This window comes from Pteropus vampyrus, unplaced genomic scaffold, assembly GCF_000151845.1.
Source record: "Pteropus vampyrus isolate Shadow unplaced genomic scaffold, Pvam_2.0 Scaffold14, whole genome shotgun sequence".
Classification (NCBI taxonomy): Eukaryota; Metazoa; Chordata; class Mammalia; order Chiroptera; family Pteropodidae; genus Pteropus; species Pteropus vampyrus.
Genome location: NW_011888795.1, coordinates 13541420 through 13559311, shown reverse-complemented (window position 1 = coordinate 13559311; position 17892 = coordinate 13541420). Strand labels below are relative to the sequence as shown.

The 17892-nt window shown below is 39.9% G+C and overlaps 1 protein-coding gene across 4 annotated transcripts in view; it reads right to left on the bottom strand.

The window, feature by feature from the left end:
- The window catches only part of KCNMB3 (potassium calcium-activated channel subfamily M regulatory beta subunit 3), a 50436-nt gene that overhangs the window by 4274 nt on the left and 28270 nt on the right, over window positions 1-17892 (bottom strand). For 2 of the 4 annotated variants that reach the window (XM_011383147.2, XM_011383138.2), the window contains exons 1-3: window positions 7378-7439; window positions 3753-3944; window positions 88-286 (exon numbers count right to left, since the gene is read on the bottom strand). In XM_011383147.2, the coding sequence (XP_011381449.1) occupies window positions 88-286; window positions 3753-3944; window positions 7378-7439 (453 nt within the window). Of the gene's footprint in view, window positions 1-87; window positions 287-3752; window positions 4001-7377; window positions 7440-17892 lie in introns of those variants that run through there. The other 2 variants (XM_023526370.1, XM_023526366.1) reach the window with 2 other exon arrangements.

Below are 17892 nucleotides of genomic sequence, written 5' to 3'. Positions count from 1 at the left end.
CCCTGGATACTGCACCATGCTAGGGACAGTCTGGCATGGAAGGGGTGCTGTAAGTAGAACTTTTTAATTACATGAACTTCACATTACCTTGGAATCTGTCTGGACAGCCTCTTCATTATAATGCAGGAGAGCTTTCTGACCTGAGTGGGTGAGGTTCACAAACACCTGAAGACATGGGTACTTGCCCGGACCTTGGCAGTCCGTGCCACAGGTGAAAGCACAGTCCATCCAGTCATCCATGATATGTGTGTGGACGATAGTGCAGTTCGATTCTTCTCTCTGAGTGCTTCAATTTCAAAAAATAAATGATCTTCAGCATCTAGAAAATTTAGTTTCATATTTCTAATGTGATAACCTGAGGCATTTGTCTATTTTGAGGTAATGCAGGACCATTAAGGAAGACACACAATGATTAGGGAGAATGGAAGACATTGAGACAGGGAAGAAATAGGAGCAAATTGCCAAATTCCATCTCAATTATGACCCTTCTGGCATATTTCTCACTGCACCAACCCATAGATCAATGGTTTTCAAACTTCAGAATTACCGAGTGAGTTTGTTAGAATGAAAAGTTTGTTAAAATGTAGATTCTATGCTTCACTCCCAGAAATTCAATTTCAGATGATCTGAATTGAGGCCCAGGAATCTATTTAACAATATTTAAGATGCAGGTCTTTGGAGAACCATATGCTGAGCAATATTACCCTGAATACTGTAACCATAAGATTCACACACACTCAGAAATCTTATCATCTCTCAGGCCTCATCATCTCAAATGTACCCACTGGCTCGTCCTGATGGAAACGTGCCTTTTGGAAGGAGACCAACCACAGGGCTCTTAGTCAGCGCAGCCTCCAAAAGTTCTGGTAACAAGTTCCAACTCCATTTACCCACTCCACTTCCAAAGAAGCAAATGCAAATCATATGAGCAATCTCTCATTTAAAAACTTACCATGTTTTTGCTGTCAGTAATTCCTTGAGGTCAGGACCTATATCTTATTCACCCTTATGGTCCTCAAAGCTTAAAGCACAATGCCTCTCACATAGTAAAGGCTCAGTAAGTGCTGTGCTCAACTGAATTTCTGTTGGAAAGTATTCCTTGAGAATTTGCATATATACGACCTACACAGGATGTCATAAGTGCAATGAGAAGTGACAGACAAAATTCCTGCCCATGAAGACTTTGTGGTGGTGTTGAAGAGAAAGGATATATGTGTATGAAATAATTAGAGAACAAGTCTAAGATAAAGAAAATGAGGGTGAGCGTAAATGCTTTGATTGAATGTACAGGACCAGCTCCTCACGGTCCCCCCACACTCACAAGCTCCTCATGTATCCCCACACTCACATCTAAGTGGGTCCCTGTGTTTATTTCCTGGTGCCTTAATCACAAAGAGTTAGAGTAGTAAATCCTAAAGTCAGAACATTTGAAAAGCATTGTTTAGCTAGGTTCATACCGCACTCCCATTACAATCTTTAATCACGCATTATCATTTTGCTTTATTAATATAACAAACCTGAGACACAATGCAGCTTAACATGATCTTAAGGCCCAGGACATAAAAAATCGCTGGACATGGCTTCAGAAGAATAAAACGTCGGTCAAGTGAAAGAATAAAAATGGAAAATAAAGTTTTTTCACAGGTTTAGTACTGGCCTACTTTTTCACAAAATTAATTTCTATACTTATTTAGTCTAGGCATCTTAAAATAATACTTAGAGTTGTCTGCTTATCTGTGTTCGAACTTAAGCTCTCTAAATCCTAACCAAGTGCTGAACACACTATGATTTGAATCTTTCTTGAAGATTTCTAGAAGCTCCAATAGAGAGAGCGGGACATTCTTTCCTCTGCACAAGGGCCAGGCCAGAGCGTTTCAGTTGGGACTAGGGATAAATTTAGGGCTGAAAAAAAATGAACATGTTCTTTCAACAGTATTGTGTGTCTATTTATCTACAAATAGACAAAATCAATCATTTGATTGAGAAATGAGTGTTTAAAGGAGTGGGAATAGGTATGAGCTTCCTAAGCCTCTTCCTAACTATCATCTTATGGAGACAAACTGCTTTCTGGTGGCACAAGATCACAAGGTGAGAGAGATGAGAATTCATCACTCTTAAGCATTCACTTAATTACTTTAAGCAAACAATTTCCAGAAATCCAGAAAAGTAAAATTTAAATATAAGCAACAATTTGGTGCCAATTTGCAGAAGATATCCTCAAACCATCTCCCAAGTATATCAAATTTTTTAAAAATAATCTGACCTGCACACAAACATACACACACACACATAGAGTTATTAAATTCATGTAATGCAGAGATAGGTGATGATGATGATGATTATGATGATGATAGCAATGATTGATAGATAGATAGATAGATGATAGATAGATAGATAGATAGATAGATAGATAGATAGATAGATAGATGGATGGATGGATGGATGGATGGATAGATAGATAGATTATAAAATGGAGTAACAGGAAAAAAAAGTAGAAAGCTAGAATAAAGTCAAGAGTGAGGTACAAACATGTAACCCTCAGATCCTAAGATTCCTTTTAGTTATAAGAACTGGGCTACAAATTTGGCTCTCAGCTTCCTGACAGCCAAAACAATAAAGGAAACACAACCAGATATAAGTTTCCTAGTGTCCATTGAATAAAAATAAGCTGATCGATCAGGGACAAAACAGATTTTCCTGGTGCTAATACCAGAGAGAAAATTCCCTGGGATCTTTCTAAGAGTGGCACTGTGTGCTGTAGTAGCTGGTGACCTCCACATTATTGCCCTAATAATGTTAACACAGGAATAGCGGGAGATGAATCTGATAACAGAAACAGGCAACTCACTCCTTTTTCTATGATCCCTTTTCCTCACTGAACTCCTAGGCCTCCCTCTTCCCTTATTGTTGGGTCTTCTATTGCTCTTTGGCTAGAGCAATAGAAGGGGGAAATGTGTCCTTTGCTTTCTCAGTACTGCTCTCTCCACAAAGTACCTCATGTGGTGTGAGCCATCCTCCAAAATTAAACAGCTCCTCTTCTGCCCTAATCAATACTCCTATCCCTCTCATCACAGTAAACTTCATTTATGTATTAGATGGCAATTTGTCTTAGGTCAGAATGACAGGCAGATTCTTTACTAGCTAGGTGACCTTGGGCAAGTTGCTTGGTCTTTCTTAGACTCAGCTTTCTCATTTATAAAATAAAAATTTAAATAATGCTTCCATCATGGGTTTGCTGTAGGTTTAAATAGGATAAAACATAGTATATATTTGTCATATATTATACATTTAATAAATGGTAACTATGATTACAAGTATCTAATAAGGAAACTAATTAAAAGAAAAGGAAGGAAATTAATTTTAAAACTACTATGTTCCAGTAAACATTGTCAAACTCAAATATCTCAGATGCAGAAACTTTTATTGTGCTCATGTCAAAGGCTTAAACTAACCCTTCCCTGAGGTACCTGCATGTTTAAAAAAAAGATTTACTATCTCCATGAATATATAATTTGTGGATTAGTTGTTGAAAGTATTTCTGAGATTGGAGGAGGGCAGAGGCAAGGAAACATCTTCCACATCCTTACCACCTCTTCCTCCACAGCTGGCTGCCTTTCAGCCCTGAGAGAGGAATAGGTGATACTATCTTCCGTGTCTTAGACAGCAGTCAGTAGGGCAGCAGAAACCAAAGCCCTTGTGCCTGCATCTGATCTGAATTGGAAATTCTGGGTCTATCGTTCTCTGTTTCTTACCTGAGCAGGAAAGGCTTTAGGATGGTTATTCCAAACAAGAAGAACATTAGAACTGAGAAGCCCATCATTGCAAACCCTAACAGTATGGCTCGGTCCTCTCCAGCGCTGGATGGCAGCTTCTTGCACACATCTAGTGGATCTCCACCATTGTGGTATATATTTCTCTTCTTCCCTGAGGTAGAGAAGGCTGTCCTTTGGGGGAAGTGGAAAAGAGATATTTCAATAAGCTCATAAAGAAGAGGTAACATTTACCAACTCAAGGGGGTTGGAGAGATGATCCCATTTGCTGCCCACTTAAGGGTCGTGAGCAGGTTCGATGCAGTACAGTGAGATCCATGTCTGCAGCTTGGTCAAAAGTTCATCTAAACACGCTAAAATGATGTGTTATATATATATATTTTTTTAATGTAGCAAACAAGACTAAGGAATGTTGCCTGGTGTAAGTTTTTAAAAACCTGTTTAATCAATGGCTAGAAAAGAATTATCTATGAAAGTAGCTTTCATTTGTTTGATGTAAATAAGTGCCTTGGACTTGCTTATCTTTCAGAAATATTGCACATTCTGCATGAAAATATTTTTTACATTCTTTTATGATTTTCGTATGGCAAGAATGACTCAAAAAATTCACTTTCGGAATTAACAGCATCATGAAATAGGCTTTAATTTGTTCTTTCATATCCAGCTGTTGGAAGGGCAGCATATCTACCGTAAGGCTTTCTGACCCATGACCCAGTCCACTCAGAATAAGGAAGGCTTCACTGCTGTCTTCTCTCCCTTCATCTCATTGTCTGAGATTTTTCAAAGGGAAGATAGACATTGATTTCTCCTTAACAAGTTCAAGTTTGCATGCTAAAATTTCTAGAGTATCCACTAAAAGAATACAAGTAGGTGATGTAACTTCTAAACTAGTAGAGGAAGAAAGAATAGAAGGGGGGAAAATCAATCAAAAAAAAAAAAGTGAGAAAGAAAAGAAAAAAACACTCATGAAAAAGACAGGACAAATTGAAAGCATACATAAAAAATGATAAACTAAATCCAAGTACATTGGTAATTACAATAAATCTAAATGAATTCAATGATCCCATTAAAAGACAAAGACTGCCAAACTGGATTTAAACATATATGTTTTTACAAAAGATACAGCTAAAACACGCAGATATAGAAAGGTTGAAATTTATCAGGCAAAGTCTAATGAAAAGCAAGCTGATATGAACCTTAAAGTTAAAAAGCTTTATTAAAAGTAAAGAAAGTGATAACATTGATTAAAGGTTTAATTCGACTCAGAAGATCTAACAATATTAATTTATATGTACCTAGTAGCATTGCCTCATTGACAAAACTACAGGGAAAATTAGACAAGAATCCACTATCAGATTTTGAGATATTTTTACATACTCCCTCAGTAATTGATAGCTCAACTAGACAAATCAATAAGGAAATAGATTTGAGCAAAGCAATTAACATGGTATATCTCAGTGATGATACGGAATACTGATCCCTACAGAATATATGTTCTCAAACATATATGGAATATTTATGAGACCTAACCACAAACTAAGCCATAAAGAAATCCTCAACAAATGTCAAAGAATTTGTGATAGTAATAAACTATTCATTTTATGAAACTTGAAAAATATGGAAAATCTACAGAAAAGAACAAAAATAATCCACAATTCTACTACTTACACGTAATGACTGTTCATTTACTGAGTTATTCCCCTCTTCTATACTGCTTCAAATGAATGAAATCACATTGGATATATTTTTTTTTAATCTTGCCTTTTTCACTTAACATAATAACCACTTTCCCATGTCAGCAGCAATTCTTTGTAACCCTTCTATTGGCCACGTAATAATACTTCATTAATTGGATATGGCACAATTTCCTTAACCATTTCCTTATTGTTGAATATTAGGTTGTTTCCATTTTTCTGAGACCATAAACAGCCCTGTAATTAACTTCGTGGTATTTACAAGCACCTTTCATCCAAGAACCTCAAAGCACTTAGGAATGATCTAATTTTGCTCTCTAGCCAAAGATGAGTAATCAGCATTTTTCTTCCTTTTTGCCAACAATACATCTTTATTTCCAACAATGTGTTACCTGGAGATGTTTAACCATAGTCAAAGCAGTACCCACTCTCTCCTGTTGTCTCCCCTGCAGACAGAACTGACTTTTCCACCAGCTCTGCCTACTACACATTGCTACAGGTGCCTTCTGGCTTAGCCTGAGGCAAACTCAGTTTCAAAGAGCTTGAACACGCTCATCTGGTGTGATCCTGGCAGAAGCTAGCAGCTTCTCTCTCCAACACTGTAACTTGTGCAAAAAGTGTTCCTTAGAAAGATTCTGTGGTTCATCAAACCTTGTTAATTCATTTGACACTCATTTCGCACGTGTATGTAACTTCTAAGCATTGGGTATGTTAAATTAATATTTCCCTTAAATTTAATTGTGCGGCAGAGTATATTTGGGTAATTAACTTTACCCTTCTATTTTTCCCCATCTTTAATTCCCCCCACCCCACTTCCACCCCTGACCTATATATGTTGCCGTTTGCCCTTAAGAACTGGATCTCTGAAGGTGGGGCGTCTCCTTCCACACACACTCATGGCAGGGTCTGGCCTGGCACTCCCGGCACACTCGGGGGGCTTGGGGCACCCGGCGTATGGTCTGTGGCTCCACCTGGGGTGCGAACCCAGGACCTTCTGCATGTAAAACAGACATGCTAACCACTACACTATGGAACCACTCCCTACCCTTCTATTTTTAATTACAAAATTACTTAACAATTTCTTTTGAAACAGCAAATGAGGTTAAATAAAGTCGAAGTGGCTCATTGAGGTTGGTAAAGGGAGAGATCAATAATCCAATTGTGCATTTCAGAAATGAAAATACTGTATTGCTTGGGGAGTACATGACTGCTCTACCTAGTTAATTATGTTAAGGATGGGGGCATTAAAACTTGTTCAATTGCAAGTTTGTCATTTGATCTTCTGCCTTGCAGTGATTCACTTTGTCTTTTCACAAAAGCATTAGTTCATTTCTAGGAGAGAAGTGTTTTTGCCCCTCTCTTGATATTTCCTCTTTAGTCTGTCTGTTCCTTCCTCCTCGAACTCTCACATTCATCCAAATACCTATACCTCACTCTCCTGGGGATGGGTAATGTGATAACCATTGTGATCCTTACTGTTTCCACTTTTTCCAGCTCCCAACTCCACTTATACCACTAAAAAATCACCTCGGCTTCCAGATAGAGTGAGTGAACTTGGCTGTGAAACGTACCCCTCCCAGAAGTAAGCTGGCAATCTTTTAATATGCCATTCTGCAGACACCTTCAGACATTGCTCTTCTCTCAACTTCAGCACCCACTTCTTCTACTCCACTGCCCCAAACCTGGGGACTGGAGAGGGAGTGCAGCTTCACTTAAGGCTCTGCTTTGCATTTCCCCTGGGGAGAAAAGAGGTCCTCAAGATAACTTAATAATCTCACTTCCCTCCTTAAGGTTATTAACCCTTAAAGTGGTTAATAACAATGGCTAAACAATATAGATACTTTGGTATAGAGAGCAGCCACTTGTTCAGCGAGATGCCCACTATAGGCTGAGAGATTCTGGTGGTGACTTACCTCCCCTGGCGCCGCCGGCCGCCCTGGAGTGTGATTTGAACAGGGATGGTGAAGGGCTGCATGAGACCAGGGGACTGAGTATAATGGACTCTTTTCACCTAAGTCATAGCCTCTGAGGTGAGACAAGGGTGACGCTTAAGCCTCAACGTAAGTGAGGTCCCTAAGGGAACCACCAGCACAGCAGCCATCAGAAGCACCCATGCCTCAGAGCTACCACCTGGTGGTGTGCTGCGCTGGCTTTCCAAGTGGGAAGTCAAGGCAGGCCAACCTGGTGGCTCTGCAGATTCCAAATAAGGCAGAGCAGTCAGTCAGTCCAAGATGCTCAAGAAGACCCTGAGTGGTTTTCTGCAGCCAGACCTTCTCCCCATGGTCGCCCAGTGCCTGCTGCCGCTTTTGTCACGTGTTCCACTTCAGCAGCCAGGAGCATTGCCATAGAGACCTAATCGCTTGTGGAAAGTTCTGAGGCCCTAGGGACTCTATATAATTGGTGAAGGACATACTCAGTTCAAGGTTTGTAAAAAGAGGAAATGTTTAGCCCTGGCTGGCCATGTTTCCGTTTTCATAAATTATCTGCAAGCTTAGAGAATGTATTTTTCTGGTTAATTACATGTTCTGATTAAGAGAATGTTTCTATTCCATATGTGATTTCCCAAATTTTCATGACCCAAAGGATTATAAAATAACTCACCATTAAAGATTAAAAACCATCAAGTATTTTGCCTTTCTTTGATTACCCCAAAGCATTTGGAGATCTTTTAATACACCCCAAATTATAAACACCAATAACCATTACATTGTAGCTTAGTGAAATATGGATGATAGAATGCTAGCTAGACTACTTTTGCTGTAGTAAAGGTAATATTTTTAGTAAAGGTAATATTATCTTAATATTTTCTAAAATGTTGGTGCAAGAATATAAGCAAAATTTCATCTATAAACATCCATGTATATATAGCCATATTAACTGCTACTTGCAGCTATTTTAATATTGTTTAATGAAAATATATAATTTACTTCTAATTTGTTTTATTTTTCTGTTAGGATTATGGACTAGGTTTTTCTTTAAAACTATTTATTCTTAATGAACAGATGTAATTTGGAATAAAAACTAATAGCGACCAGAATTTTTTCCTTCTGCCTCCTATTTGTAACTTAGCCTTGTAAACATATAACTTTTCTTTTCTTGTATTAGATGTGCCAATAAATTCTCCTGCGATTTGGTATATAACTCTCTTTAAAGAAATTAATGATTTGCTGCTATTTTTATTTATTTGATTTAACCTCAGAAATATGGTAATTTTTGAGCCCGTAAGACCCCTGCTTGGTGCCCAGAATTTGCACCTGCCTTTACAGGGGCTTCCCAGTCATTCCCCTCTTCTGATTCTAGCTCCATTTAAGTGAAAATGCTGATGCACGATCCTTAAAAATTCACCTTAAGAGGATATGAGGAGAGAAATTATTTTAAGTTACTTTTAGTCTCAATTCAGAAATTCTGATAGGCCCAGACAGATTTATTTTGGGTCCTGGACAAGTCTGGGCCAGGATATATCTTAAATGTAGTTGTCACAACTGGCCATCTGAGATTGTCAGAGCTAGCCTGTGCTTTGTTTTTTCTTTCTTTTTAAATAGGGCCAAGATGGCAAGTGAGAAGGAGTAACATAACCTGTTGCCCTTTGATTTTCTTCCTGATGCTCCCTCACCTGGTAACTGTCCTCTCTGTCTACCAATACCAGACCGCTCTTCTCGTGTCCCTATGGCAAGTCCCATCCACACACGTGCTCCAATCAAACCTACCTCTCAAGAAGAATCGAGAGTGGTTGGTATGAATTGCAGTCCCCATGTGTCCATTCAGGAACATAACAAGCTAAGACAGGAATGTGGTGGTAAGAGACACGAGGTACACGTACCTTAAATGTATATCGGGATCTTCGGTCCCCACTCTTGGTCCCCTAGACCCTCTTTGAACTCCTAGCTTATTCCTTCCTTTCAGAGTTCCTGGAGATCACTTCCTGCTCCACAAAACATCAGCCATGAGCAAACTGTCAGGCCACCATGTGGGCCCCATCCCTCCCTGGGCCAGAGACTTTGGGTACTGGGTTCAAATCCCAGCTTTATAACTTTAAATAACTCTTTAAACATTCTCTGCCCTGGTTTTCCTCAGTAACAAGGGAGTAAATAAAACTCAGTGTGAGTTGTATGAGTACGGTGAAACTTAATGAGTGCCCATAAACTGTTTTGAGATTTGTAGGTGAAAGGAAATGTTATTGCAAAACGCTGGCATCATGGATTCCTGGCTCTGAAGTCCAGTCATTTATTCTGCAGATGTTTTACTCAAGGGAAAAAAGAACCATTGCTCCCTTTCATCATGCTGGAGAAATTACTTCTTCAACTTTTTTCACATTCTTTCAATTACACACTCCTATTACAGCTAAGAATTCCTTTGTAGCTGAAATTTTCCATGTTCATGAGAACTATATCTTTTTTCAAGTTTAGAGATGCACAAATCATTTACGACAACGTAAAAAAGTATAAAGCTGACTGTTCTTTGTGTGTGTCTGTGTAGGAGAATAAATAAACCTCTAACTGAATCATCATCCCAGTACCGGTAGTTTTTGCTGAATCAAGCAACAATTTAAACTGTCAAAAATAAAGTCATATCTGATCCTATATTCTCTTTGCAGGGGGAAAAAAATAGCAAGGGAGTGCCACACACTTATGGAGTCTTAGACGGGATCTTTCTTTTCCTTTATCTTAATGACTACCTCCAGTCATGTTTGCTAATTAAATCAACACTGACCCTCCAATCTAGGTTCATGTCAGAGAAACCAGCATCACCTCACTGCAGATGTTCTTCCTGCTCTGATGAGTAATACTACTAGTGACTAACATTTGCTCAGCACTTACTATGAGCCAGGCCGGGTTCTAAGGCTTTACATGTTTTTTTCTGTATATACCACATACATAAGGGCAGCCACCCGCAAACAACTGGGGTAGGCTTGAAAGATTAAAACATTTGACTCTCCCTGCCTAGATCTTCCATTTATATCTACAGCCTCTCCATGGTGTGAACTAAAATTCAGAATGATGGTTGCGAGGATCTGCAAGATTTCTAATCATTGTATTCAACAAACATTTAGTGAGCTTCTTCCAGTGCAGACTTCAATTATAGTCACATATCCCACTGCACTGGTTCTCAAAGGGGATGGTGCCACCCCCTGGTGGGCATTTTTGAAATCTGTGTGGTGCTTGTTAGTTGTCACCATGAGTGGACAGCCAGATGCGGCAGATGTCCTGCGGTCTGCAGAAAATGTCCCACACAACAAAAAACTGCCCTCAGTGTCATGGAACTTTCCAGGCCCCACTAGACATTCATGTAGATGAAAAGACCATTTTAATGACCTGAGCTAAAACCTAACCCCATTTTACATATAAACACAAAATATCTTGTGTTTGAGTGTCTTTTGCATTTTTTCAATATCCACTGAATTTTCCAAAAATGCATCTACCGTGTAAATTGAGATAAATGTTTATTTGTTTAGTTCATAACTTTGTCAAAAGTTCATGTTTTAGAAAATCATATCGCCATCAGCAAAGCTGTTCATGGTATTCGAGTTGCCAACATAATAACACAGCCAAAGCTGCCTATGTTTTCATCCGTCATATCCCTGGTGATCGTCCATATAGCTGTCAGCATCTGTGTGCCCCATTGTACTACTGATGTAGCCATGCTCAAGTATTCACACGGAGAATTACATATTTAATGGTAACTTACTTAACTGTAATTTCTCCTGTATTATATAGTGTGGGCATTGTATTATTTTTTAAATGTATGAGGTTATTTCATCTATGAATCTCATTTCAGAATAGGAAAGTGTTTGCTATGGAGGGGGCACTGGGTCTGAAAGGATTGAACGCTACTGCTCTCCTTGTTAAGAAAGTGAAAAATTATGATTCAGAAAAAAATTTTTAAGCTTGACTCAACACATTCTTTTTCACCATCTTTCTTGGGCCAAATGCAACATGTCTACTCAAGTAGATTTATAGTCCTATCTCTCAATCTGCTCATTTGGAGGAATAAGTCAGTCAGTTAGTTTTAAGGCACCGTGCAAAGAGAAACCCACACGACTGCGGCACTGAAATCATCCAGCCTTTTCTGCGTCCCTAAGTTCACATACTAAACATAAGAAGAGGTGAGCTGGGTTTTCCTCGCCCCCACCAGCACCCTGTACCACCCCAATGTGTTGCCCTCCCTGGGCTGCAAGTACCTGCTACACAATTGGCTCAAAATAAAAGACTTGAATGAATAAATGGCCCTTAGAGGTATTTGTGCCAGAGGTAATACATTTAAAAAGAAAAAAACAGGGAGATGACACAATAGAGTGATTCCCTATATTCTTATCTGGATATAAGGTCTGGCACCAATTTATTTTAACCAAAAAATATGGCTTTCATGCATCAAATATTGTGGGTATATGAAACATGTTATGCAATTCCCACTTTGCCTCTCTTTGCAGAGAAGTGAGGCTCCTTACCTGTTCTTCAGCTTCCCTCTTTCCTTTCAAAATGCCTCTGTTGCTATCTCACCTCTGTACCTGCCCTTCCTTTCCTTCCTTTCCCTCCCAGAGGGTTCTCCTCCCTTCCAAGAAACACTTGCAGTCTGCATTTTTGCTCCGCTCTCCTTCTTTCCTCTGCAGGATCTTGATTTATCTTCACTTTTATAATATCGCTCTTCTGCTCTCACAACAAAAAATGTCCAGATCTATCTATCTGCTCACTTTGTACCAAGCACTATGCTGTGTGTGTGTGTGCGTGTGTGTGTGTGTGTGTGTGTGTGTGTGTGTAAAACTTTCATTTATTGTTTCATTCGATATTCCCAATCTGGGGGACTGAGAAACATTCCCACGTCCCACAGCTAATCAGCTAGTAAGCAGAGGAATCAGGGTCCAGACAGCCCGCCCTGCTGCTGCCCCACCAGAGAACAGCTTATATAGTCTTTGGCGCTGCTCTCCCTTTTACTGTCTTCTTAACCCTTCATGGTCTGACTTTTCTACACCATCACCGGAAAGTTGCTCTCTTTAAGGTTAATAACCTCCCGATGATCAAATTTATTCTACCACATCTTACTGGCAATAGAAATTTTTAATTACTTGTTTCACATTATTTTGTTTTTGGTCCACTAATTAACTCTGGTTCTCATTCCGGGCTACCTCTGGATTACCCATGGAAAGTTTTTTAATTTACACATTATTTTGTAATAGGTAATACGTAACCGCGGTTCACTGCTTTACAATGCGGGGTCTTCCTCCTATCCCTGTCGCACAGCCAGGGACCTCTCTCCAGAGGCAACCAGTGTTACCAATCTCTTATGTATCCAGGAGCTTTAAAAAAATACAGACTGTTCTCCAGGAAACAAATGTAAGAGGTATTTTCAAAAGTAAAGTAATTCTTATTCTCTAAGCTCTTTCTAACGTTTAGAAAGAAGACCTTTAAACTCTTTCTAAAGTTTCTGGCCATTTTCGGTCCACCAGGACAACCAACTGTTTTCTACCATTTGGAAAATTAAACCCGACTGTATCTATTCCCAGCTAAGGATACTTCGAAGGCTCCCCATGCCAAAACGGCCTTAGAATTGAATGGGTGTTTTAGAGGTGGGACGGAAACGGTCCCATGGTCAGTTCCACTTGGGAAATGCCCTATTACCACTCAAACACTAGGAAATGCAAAAAGCACATTAGCATATTGCCCCAATTTGCTTTGTTTAAGCATAATAATGATTGTGAAGTCCTTAGCCCACTGCCTGGCTCTTGGCACGGGCTAAAAGAATGTTAATTTTTGTTCTTATTAACCACTCTACCTTATAGCCTATAATAATCTCCGGGACTTTTCTCACTTGTAAATACTTAACAAATTATTTGTAGCCATTTGTTTAATTCCTACTTTCCCCATTGGCCTGCAAGCCTCACGAGCATGTGACCTTTTGTATAGTTCTCCTTCATATAGCTTCCCCCCCCACGGCCCCCCATCACCACCACCTATCACAGGATGATGCACAGTGCTCAGTAAAACAGGTACCAAGTGAATATTACTGATATTGTCTTTTAAATCGGTGTGTCCCCAAATCTGGTTAACCATGAAATGCTTTTACCATGCAAGAGAACTTATCACACAGAACAAGGATTCCTTACAATACATTTTGGAAAACGCTGGTCTATAGGTTAAAACTGAAGTAACTTACATGACCCAGAGACTGCTCTGGTTGGTCTCATGCCACTCCCTGTCCACGCTTTCCTGTTTTGTTCTTGTTGTCTCCTCCCTGCCCCCATCTTTTGTCTGACCATGTTGCATTCATCCCCCAAGATATCACACTGCCATGGCCCTCATCAAATCAGACTGAAATCATCCTGAAATCATCTGCCGTCTTCTCTTGCATTGGCCTTAGGTCTATGAGCTCCTCAAAGACAAAGACTTGATCTTACTCATCCTGTCCTCAATTCCTGGCACAATGCCTGCAATGTCATACACAACATATAAATGGTTAGTCACTAAACAACTAATGCTCTTTCAAATTAAAATTTCATCTCAGGGATAGCATTACATAGTTCCAAATGAATTATGTTTTTTGATCCCACTCTGTAATAACATAGTGGGTCAAGGGATACACAGAATAAAACCATCAATGAATTGAAAATGAATAGAATGAGCCTGAGCTAACTCTCATGTTGTACATCAGTAAATCTACATGTGGGCAGGATGAGGTAGTTGGCAGGATGAGGTGGGCGCCTTCCAAGCACAGACTTTTATGATTAATGAGACTGGCCTCACAAGAGCTAGTGACTATAATTCAGGTTAGATGAAAATAGAGTTGTTCAAGAGCTGAGAATGTCAGAACCATGACTCTGGAGTTATCCCGAGTGGGTCAGGACACGTAATTCTTTTGACTTGTATCTTAGGCATGTGAATAGGAGCATGTGAATGGAAGGTTGACTCAGATAAACTTAACTTGACCCAATAACAATGACGTGAGCTCTTTTGCAGATGACCGGCCAAGGTTTCAAAGTTGTGTTTCTTCAATGACATGGTTTTTGGATAACTGGCTTTTAAATCAGTTAATTTTATTATTGCATTATTAACACTGACTTAACTCTTGTATACCAGATTCATGCATCCAATTGACTAATGCACTCACAACTCATATATTCCCACACAGATAACCGTGGGATTGAATTGTGATTCTACTTTAGACACAGGGATCCAAAGACAAACTTCACAGAATTCCTGCTGGCAAAAAGCTCACAGTCTAACTGGGGGAAAGGATAGGTAAGCAAGTATATAATGCTCTGTGACAGGTGGATAATAAAAGATTAGAAAGAAGTGCTACCAGAACAAGGAAGAAGGAATGTCTACTACTGCTTTGGGGTCAGAGCAAGGGAAAGTTTTGAGAGGACAATGCTGAGCTGAATCTAGGAGTTTGCTTGACTCACCAAGTGAACAGTTCCAGCAGAGGGAGTTGGACAGCTCCAAGTGGACAGCCCTCCAATTCAGCCTGCACAAAATCCACTGCATATTCTCTCCCTGGCATACATTAGACATGATGTGGTCTCAGCAATCAAGAATCATTCAGTAACATTCCATTAATAGTTTATTGAGCATCTACTATGTAGCAGGCACTGTTCTAGGTCTTCCAATATAACAGTGAGCACAAGAGGGGAGGTCCCTTCCTTCTAGGAGCTTTCATTCTAGTGAGGAAACCTCAATAAGAAACAAGGACCCAAATCAAAGAATTCTAAATATGTCAGCATGATGAGGAAAGAGAAACGGGGTGATGATATAGAAAGAAATGAGAAGAGAAAAGGCAACATTGAACAGATGCATGGCATTTAAGCTGGGACCTGAATGGCAAGGAACAGCGAACCAGGCCAGGGAGCACAGCATTACAGGCAGGGATACAGCCATGCAAAGGCTCTGAGGTGGGAAAAGTTTGGTCAGCAAGGGGAACAATCAGAGATCTGATGACTATGAAAGGGAAATTCAAGTGGGAGAAGTGGAAACTAAGAGTCTTGGAAAAGGCAAGCCAAGTGGCCACCAGCCATGCAGATGGTCAAGCAAAGCGATGATCTGGAGCATCTGAGCTGTGGCTGATCTTCAAGAGTCAGGATGACAGCTCATCACTGAGAGATATTTGTCCATGTGATGTGTGGCCCTAATCAACATGCCAGAAAGTCAGACAGAAGGGGACTGCAGGAGTTAAATTGGACTGGCCCTTAAGGTAGCATCAGACTGCTAGGACTAAGGAGGGGAAGCTATACTGAAACTCAGCCAACCCAAGCAGCAGGATTCAGTCCCAGGGTCACCAAGCCCTGGTTCCAAATTGGCAACAAAAGAACCCGAGTCCCAGAGGAACTCTGAGAGAAGACATAAATGCTAGACCACTGGACCATCATAAAGCTAGGTCCAACTAGACTGCTGGCTCCCAGGCCCAGAAGAAGGAATCTCATCAGATAGGAAACAGCATAGGAAAAAGGGGGTGATTTTGACTTGAGTCTCATCAGGAGTGGCTCAAGAACTGAAATGGGAAGGGAAGATATACCTAAAAGGCTGGGAATTATCTCAGTCTGTGAGTTCTATCTTAATTAATGGCAGCAGGATCCACCCCATCAGTCACCCAAGCTGGAAAGCTGAGTCATCTCCTCTCCTTTACCACCACCTCCACCTCCACCCACTGTCAGTGAGTCACTAGTCTGTTGCTAACTCCTCTGAACTATCTCCTGAATCTGTACTCTGCTCTTGTTCACATTAGAACTGTTTTGTTGAGCCTTGTTTCTCTCTCACAGGGCAGAGTGAAAAATACAAGGGCCATAGAGTCAAACAGCCTAGCTTTGAGCACTAGCTCCTTGGTAGCTAGTTCTGTAATGTGAGGTTAGTTATTTAACCTCTCTGTACCTTAGTTTCCTCACCCATAGAATGAGAATAGTTATAAACTTCATGGGATTATCATAAGGATCAGTGGAAGAACTTTGTAAAATCAAAACCACTCTATAAATATAGGTTTTTGTAACCAGGGTAAACTTATGATTCCAGAGGTCTCAGTATACTGTCATAAAAAAAGAAAATAAATCCAACCTAAAGGTTTAAACAAGAAACGCCAGCCTTTGTGGAAGTCTCTTAATATTTTTTTGTTTTAGCTTTGCCAACTTCTATTCTTCCTGCTGCCAGTGCACTACCTCCTTCCTTCTCAGTATTTGTCTTATGTCTCTGTCTCCAGAGGGGACACAGGTGATTCAGGCCTGGCCAAGAGAGCATCATACTCTCTTGGTCAGGTGTGTGATTCTAGGGTGGACATGTGACTGAATTAGAGCAAATTCGACATAAAGGAACTTTTTCTCAGGTTAGTACCTGCCATTTCCATCACAGGGATAAGAACGTGGCCCAGACTGTCCAATTCACATTCACTATCCATCCTCCTCCTCCACAGAGACTAGTTCAAAGATGAAGGCATGAGACCAGCAGAACAAATGAGAGTTTTCTCTGAAGGCAGTGTCACAACGATGGAAGAGAAACATTCTATTTTCACTGAAGGTTGCTAACCCAGAGAATATGGGCCTAGGGCTGTTGTTACCCATTTTGCCTACCACATGAAGGAAACCTGCCTTAAGGAGAGGCAGAAAGGTAGAGAGAGGTAAATTGCTGGATGACATTTAAACTCCTAGATCCAGCTGTACCTGAAGCTAATATACTCCTGGCTATACCTCTCTGTCATATAAGTCAATAAATTCACTCTTTGCTGAAGTTAGATGGACTGAAGTTTCTGACATTTGTCTCTGAAAAAGAGTCAATTTCTAAGTCATTTAGATAAAAGAAAGGAGTTTCACCAAAATATTAAAATATTCCTATTTTCTGCTTTCCTTTACAAGAAACTTGACCCAGTGACAAACTATAAAGAAGATGAAGAGAGGAGAACCCATCTTTAAATGCCTAATGATTTATGGAGCAGAAAATCAAAATTTGCTCTTTGTGCCAATTATTAATAATAAATTGAAGCCAATAACTCTCTACCAATATTGGCAAAGTTAAATGATCACACATTATTTTGGCAGCAAGGAAACAAGCCTCCCTTTAAGGACATGTTACACCATGATTATTTACAGAGCACACAATTAGGTGCCTGGCTTTGCAGCCATGTGGACAAAAACCATCAGTAACTTCATGGGTTACCCTATATGGTTCATCCGAGTTGAAATATTTAGGCCATATTTCCCTGCCAAGTTAAAAAAAGGAATGGGGGGAGGGGAGTGGGAAGCTGCAAAAGAAACCTTCAAGTCATAATCCTAGACTGGATTCCAAACACTAGATCCTAGTTTACCCTTTTGCAGATAGTGTTTTAGAGCATGGCCTATCTATTCTTACTAACCCTTCATTAATAAGCACAATTTATTTCCATTTGCTCCTCAAGAAGAGAATTACAGAAGCTCGATTTCACGAACCTGGTATGTACCCTGCTGTGCTTCCATTTTGGGT